General features: G+C 59.1%; 2 protein-coding genes across 2 annotated transcripts in view; both read right to left on the bottom strand.

Moving 5' to 3' along the window:
• Positions 1-262: 262 nt before the first annotated feature.
• On the bottom strand, positions 263-1,911 carry ENH_00035840 (hypothetical protein; the record flags this gene model as incomplete). Its single annotated transcript, XM_013585107.1, has 3 exons — positions 263-368; positions 646-1,283; positions 1,738-1,911. Coding segments are annotated over 3 exons (918 nt in total), but the record flags the coding sequence as incomplete, so codon positions are not given.
• A 3,076-nt stretch (positions 1,912-4,987) lies between these two features.
• The window catches only part of ENH_00035850 (hypothetical protein, conserved), a gene marked incomplete at both ends in the record, with an annotated part of 2,262 nt that continues 501 nt past the window's right edge, over positions 4,988-6,748 (bottom strand). Inside the window, 4 exons of the mRNA XM_013585108.1 lie at positions 4,988-5,070; positions 5,306-5,737; positions 6,092-6,231; positions 6,386-6,419. Of these exons, the coding sequence (XP_013440562.1) occupies positions 4,988-5,070; positions 5,306-5,737; positions 6,092-6,231; positions 6,386-6,419 (689 nt within the window). The remainder of the gene's footprint in view (positions 5,071-5,305; positions 5,738-6,091; positions 6,232-6,385; positions 6,420-6,748) is intronic.

Raw genomic sequence — 6,748 nt, forward strand, 5'->3', positions numbered from 1 at the left:
GAGCAGCAGCAGCAGCAGCAGCAGCAGCAGCAGCAGCAGCAGCAGCAGCAGCAGCAGCAGTAGTAGTAGCAGCAGAAGCGGCAGCAGAAGCGGCAGCAGCAGCACAGCACAGAACACCCCGGATTGGCTTGCTGCTGCTGCTGCTGCTGCTGATTGCGCGGAAGTGCTGCTGCGGCTGCTGCTGCTGCTGCTGCTGCAGACGCGCAAACCCTAAACCCTAAACCCTAAACCCTAAACCCTAAACCCTAAACCCTAGACTCACCTGCAAGGACTGGAAAGGAGCGTCAATCCCAAAACGCATCGCCAGCAGCTCCCCCAGCAGCAGCTCGGCTTCTTCGTGGGGCGTCAGAAACGTCTCGGGGTCTTCGCTGCACCCAAACCCACCCTAAACCCTCAACCCCAAACCCTAAACCCTAAACCCTAAACCCTAAACCCTAAACCCTCGCGGACCTGCCCTGGAAGAAGGCGCTGCATCTGCATCTGAAGGCGGAGTATTTGTTGCTTCGGGTCTTTTTAGTTCCCCCAGCTTCTTCGAGCAGCAGCAGCAGCCGCTGGGGGTCTCCCCAAACCACCAAACCCCTAAACCCTAAACCCTCGGCGCTGCTGCCTGCAAACCCTAAACCCTCGGCGCTGCTGTCTGCAAACCCTAAACCCTCGAGCGGCGCTGCGTCCAGCACGGGGTGGCCCTTCAGCTTGCAGAGCAGGTACTGCTGCAGCGCGACTTCCACAGGGTCTGCTGCTGCTGCTGCTGCTGCTGCTTCTGCTGCTGCTGCGCTGCTGCTGCTGCTGCTGCCTGGCGGCGGCTGCAGCACCACCACTAGGCGCGTGCTGCTGCGCCCCTTTTGCTGCAGCTGCACTTCCGCGGGCCCCTCGGGTGCTGCTGCTGCTGCTGCTGCTCCTGTTGCTGCTGCTGCTGCTGCTGCTGCTGGAGGAGCAGCAGGAGCAACAATTGGAAATAAAAAAGAAGAAACAGAAGAAGAAAGCCGAGGCAAGAAAGAAGGCAGCAGCGCCCCGAAGCCGTGAGGGTGCTCTGCTGCTGCTGCTGCTGCTGCTGCTGCTGGCGCTGCTGCTGCTGCTGCTGCGGGCGGGGGCGTTGCTGCTGCTGCAGGCGGCGAGGGCGTCGCCGCTGCTGCAGCGGGGACAGCCGCCACTGCTCCTGCTGCTGCTGCTGCTGCTGCTGGCGCTGCTGCTGCTGCTGCTGCTGCTCTCGTGGGGGAGACAGGGGACAGGTGAGAAACTGCTGTGGTGCTGCGCAGGTAGGAAACGTTGCAGCTGTTCATGCTCTGAGAACCACGCAAACCCTAAACCCTAAACCCTAAACCCTAAACCCTAAACCCTAAACCCTAAACCCTAAACCCAGCCTTGAGCTCTCTCGAGGTGAGATGAGGAGAAAGCAGCAGAACAAGAGGCACTTCTGCTGCTGGTGCCGCCGCAGCTTCAGTGGCAGCAGCAGCAACAGCAACAACGTCAGTGGCGCAGAGCCGCAGCAGCAGCAGCAGCAGCAGCAGCAGCAACAACAGCGCCAGGTGCAGCAGCAGCCGAAGCAACATCAGAAGCAGAAGTAGCAACAGCAGCACCCGCAGCAGCAGCAGCGGCAGCAGCGGAAGCACAAGCTGCACCAGATGTTGGACGAGCAGTAGCAGCAACAGCAGCGCAGCAACAGCAGCAGCAGCTGCAGCAGCAGCAGCAGCAGCAGCAGCAACAGCAGCAGCAGCAACAGCAGCAGCAGCAGCGTACAATGGATCGAGTGACAAAGTGGCCCTCTCCACTTTGCTGCAGCGCAAACAGCAGCGAAGCTTGTCGCTGGGCGTCCAGGGGCCGCATTTGCTCCTGCTGCAGTTGCTGCAGCTGCTGCTGCTGCAGCTGTTGCTGCTGCAGCTGCTGCTGCTGCTGCAGCTGCTGCTGCAACATCCTGGCCACAGCTTCTGGAGCCCCGAAACATAAAACAGAAGCTGCTGCTGCTGCTGCTGCCGAAGCTTGGCTGCTGCTGAGGGCGTCGTTCCTTTCCTTTCCGAGTTGCTGCTGCTGCTGCTGCCAGTGCTGCTGCTGCTGCAGCTGCTATTCCTGCTGCTGCTGCTGCTTCTGTGTGCTCAGAGAAAGAAGGGCGCCGGCTGGGCTGGCCCTGACACAGCCGCTGGTCCGCACCACTCCTTCCAAACCCTAAACCCTAAACCCTAAACCCTAAACCCTAAACCCTTGAAGCAAGAGATGCAAACGCTTCTCGCCCATCACATCATTGTCGCGTTGCTTATGTAAGAAACAAGTGAAGAAGATAGGGGCGGAGCAGAACGATTCGAAGGGCCCCCCGCTGCTGCTGCTGCTGCTGCTGCTGCTGCTGCTGCTGCTGCTGCTGCAGTTTGCATACAACGATAGACACAAACTCTCCTGTTGAGATTGATAAGTTAACAAAAGAAAAAAGGGAAAGGATTAGAGCCTATCGGTACTTATAGCCGTTTCTCACACTGCAGCAGCTGCTGCTGCTGCGGCGTGCAGCAGCAGCAACAGCAGCAGCAGCAGCAGCAACGGCTTTGATAACAGCAACTCTGACTCCCTAGGGCCGGTCGGCTGCAGGCCAAGTTATTACTAAAGAATCTCTAATAGAAGGCCGCTCCAGCCGTTGTTAAACACTCAAACCCTAAACCCTAAACCCTAAACCCTAAATCCTAAACGTTAAACCCTAAACCCTAAACTCTAAACCCTAAACCCTAAACTGTGCCCCAGCGCGCTCCTAAACCCCTAATGAGTTTCTTCCAAGACATAGCAGCCAACCCCTCTTTCTTAATAGCGCATTATACTCCACTTTGGGCAAAACGAGTTCTAAACTCTAAACCCTAAACCCTAAACCCTAAACCCTAAACCCTAATTCTACAAATAATCGCGTTTCGTGGGACACCATGTGTACTGTACTACTGCTCGCTGCAAACCCGAGCCTGTTGTTTGTATCAAAACCCTAAACCCTAAACCCTAAACCCTAAATCCTCTTCAATGATGGCCCCCACTCTGTCAAGACCCTCAAGAGAAGCGGGCAGCGTGGCTGCTGCTGCTGCTGCTGCTGCTGCTCATGCTGCTGCTGCTGCTCATGCTGCTGCTGCTGCTCATGCTGCTGCTGCTGCTCATGCTGCTGCTGCTGCTGCTCATGCTGCTGCTGCTGCTGCTGCACGCTCCTGAACACCAAGAAGCAGCCGCAGCTAGCCACAGCTAGCTGCAGCTTGCTGCAGCAGCACGAGGCTCTTCAGCAGCAAAACCCTCGCGAGGGTTTAGGGTTTGGAAACACCCCAGCCAGCAGCAGCAAATTGTAGCTAGCTGCGATGCCCCGAAAGTCTCAGCAGCTAGCCGCTGCTGGCAGCAGCTAGCTGCAGCAGCTAGCTGCAGCAGCTAGCTGCAGCTAGCTGCTGCTAGCTGACTCCATTGGACCCCCAAACAGCTGCCTCACACACGGGAAGTGAAAGCAGCAGCAGCAGCAGCAGCAGCAGCAAAAGCAGCAGCAGTTAGCAGCAGCACAGAGAGCAACTAGAGACAGCACCTGCAGTAGCAGCAACGCCGACAGCAGCAGCAGCAGAAGCAGCAGCAGCAGCAGCAGGACAAAAACTGCATGCTCCCTGTCCCTTCTATTTCGCCTCTTGCCTTCTCACCATCCCCAAAACTAAACCCTAAACCCTAAACCCTAAACCCTAAACCCTGATAACATCCTTTCCCTAAACCCTAAACCCTCTCAGGCTTTCAATGATTCTTCTAAGTTGCAAAAAATGCTCGTTCTTCCTTTTGCTACATTTGCATGTATTGCTGCTAGCTCGAAGCAGCAGCAGCAGCAGCAGCAGCAGCCCCAGCTGCTGCTGCTGCTGCTGCTGCTGCTGCTGCTGCTGCTGCTGCACCCGTGGGAAACACAAAGCCTCTAAGAAACAAATTCCTGCTGCACCCGTGGGAAACACAAAGCCTCTAAGAAACAAATTGACGTGAAGCCCGTCGGCCTTGTTGTTAACCACAGAATGCAGCAGCAGCTTCGCTGCTGCTGCCGTTGCTGCTGCTGCTGCCGATTTTGTTGTTGCTGCTGCTGCTGCTGAACTGCTGCTGCACCTTGGCCGGCGCTGTGCTGCTGCAGCACGGGAAGCAGCAGCAGCTGCTGCTGTTTCGAGTCATCTGTGGTGTATGTACAGAACTCTAAAACCCAAACAAATTCTGGCCGTCTAGGGCCATGCCAACTGGAGCTGCTGCTGCTGCTGCAGTGAGGTGCAGCAGCTGCTGCTGCTGCAGCAAGTGCTGCTGCTGCTGCTGCTGCAGTTGCTGCAGCAGCGCGACACAAAGAAGGCGATGACGAATGGGGCCAGACTCCGGCCCATTAAGAGGCCAAGAATGCTGCAGCAGCACAGCAGTACAGCCCGCCGTTGCTGCTGCTGCAGCTTCTGTCGCTGCAGCTTCTGCTGCCGCAGCTGCTGCGGCTGCTGCTGCTGCGGCTGCTGCTGCTTCTCCGCCCGCCTACTACGGCTAGCCTTGCCGTAGGTGTCCCTATTGCTGCAGCAGCAGCAGCAGCAGCTCCAAGTTGCTAGAAAGCAGCAAGAGCGCCAACATGTCCATTTCGTCGGCTGTCAGCCGTACTTTCTGCTGCTGTTGCTGCTGCTGCTGCTGCCGCTGCTGCTGCTGCTGCTGCTGCTAGCTCATCCTGCAGATCATCCGTCGCACTTACATGGGTGCAACTAGCCCCGGCTACTGCTGTGGTGTTCTAAATATGTCCCTGCTGCAGCAGCTGCTGCAGCAGCTGCAGCAGTAGCAGCAGCCGCAGCAGCGGCGGCTGCAGCTGCAGCAGCTGCCGCCCGGCGGCTGCAGCTGCAGCAGCTGCCGCTGCTGCTGTGGCGGCAGCTCCCAACAGTTGTCTGTCAAAAGCTTGCCGCCATATCCTGCCGCATGCCGGGCCCCACTGTGCGCTGCTGCTGCTGCTGCTGCTGCAGCAGCAGCTGCTGCTGCTGCTGCTGCAGCTGCTGCTGCTGCTGCATCAGGCTACGGGGGAGTTGTTGTCGTCGCCTCCGTTGGGGCCCTGAGGCTCCCTCGGCACCTTTGCAGGAAGTGTTGGAGAGCCTGCAGACACAGCAGCAGCAGCAGCAGCAGCAGCAGCAAAAGATAGCACAGCAGCAAGCAGCAGCAGCAGCAGCAGCGGCAGGGGCTGACACACAGCGGAAAACTGCTGCAGCAGCAGCTGCTGCAGTTCTTTCTTCAACAGCAGCTCGGACCAGGCACAGCAGCAGAACGCCAAGCAGCAGCAGCAGCAGCAGCAGCAGCAGCAGCAGCAGCAGCAGCAGCAGCAGCAGCTCACTCCTGAAAGCAGAGAAGAAGATGGCGAGCACAATGAGGATCAGAGAAGCAACGTGAGTGGGCGAGAGGCCCCCCGCAGTTTGCTGCTCGCCGCCGTCGCCGCCAGGCGCTGCTGCTGCTGCTGCTGCTGCTGCTGCTTCGCCCCCCGCTGGCAGCACATCCGTGGGGGCCCCCAAAGTGTTGGCAGCAGCAACAGCTTCCCGAACAGCCCCCATGAGGCCCGCCAGGGAGCTGCAGATACACCCCACCAGTTCCTCCGACATTATCAGTTGTTTTGCAAAAGTTGAAGCGGAGGCAGCAGCAAACTGCGTCGCCGTGCTGCTGCTGCTGCTGCTGCTGCTGGCGGTGCCCCCCAGAGGGCGTTGCTGCTGCTGCTGCTGCTGCTGGCGAAGCGGGAAGGCCTTCAGCGGGCCGGCGCCGTTAGAGCGCAAAGCTGCAAAGATGGAACTGCGGAGATGAACACCGAGAACAGAAGCAATCCCTCACGAATGCTGCTGCTGCTGCTGCTGCTGCTGCTGCTGCTACAGATGGGCGTTTGCTGGAGGGAGCGGTCTTGGGCTGCTGCTGGTGAGAGCCGTCTTCTGTCGATGCTTGCAAAGCTCTAACGCTAGAAGCAAATAAAATGCTACCCTTAATTACGAAGCGTGAACAGGCCCTGCTGCTGCAGCGGCAGCAGCGGCAGCAGCAGCAGCAGCAGCACGCCAGCCGCTCGACTGGTGCGCTCAGCAGCTGCCGCTTAGCGCTGCTGCTACTGAGGTTGTTCAGCTGTCGGTACACCTCGGATTACATGTCCATATTAACTTTATCTGTTTATAAAAGGGCAGCATTTCCTGCGTTCCACCCGCCTTCCTCTCCCACGCTTCTTCTGTGCACGTGGTGCTGCTGCTGCTGCTGCTGCTGCTGCCGCTGCAGCTGCTGGTGTCGCCGCTGCGACCGCGTAGCGCACATTCTATTTCTTCAGAGGGTCGCCGCGCGGGGCCGCGGCCGGTTTGCCTTTTCTGTTTTGCTGCTGATACTGCAGCAGCAGAAGAAACAAGCAGCAGCAGCTGCTGCTGCGCTCGCGGCCGGCACGGACACTCACGCTGCGCCTCCTCTCTCGCCCGCCAGCAGCCGCTCTGCAGCGCAGCAGCAGCAGCAGCAGCGCTGCAGCAGAACTCTGGCTGTGCATTTAGCGCAGCGAGGCCTTCGACCACCTTTCTGAGGCCCGGCACGGCCGCGTGGCCGCAGCAGCAGCAGCAGCAGCAGCAGCAGCAGCAGCAGCACGCACACCGCGCGCAGCAGCAGGCCTTCCGCAGCGCCGCGCAGCGCCTCCTCCCCCTTTCTTTCTTTTGCTGCTGCCACAATGTCTGAAGAACTGGTGGGGTGTATCTGCAGCTCCCTGGCGGGCCTCATGGGGGCTGTTCGGGAAGCTGTTGCTGCTGCCAACACTTTGGGGGCCCCCACG

The sequence above is a fragment of the Eimeria necatrix genome, genomic scaffold (genome assembly GCF_000499385.1).
Source record: "Eimeria necatrix Houghton genomic scaffold, Enh_scaff260, whole genome shotgun sequence".
NCBI lineage: Eukaryota > Apicomplexa > Conoidasida > Eucoccidiorida > Eimeriidae > Eimeria > Eimeria necatrix.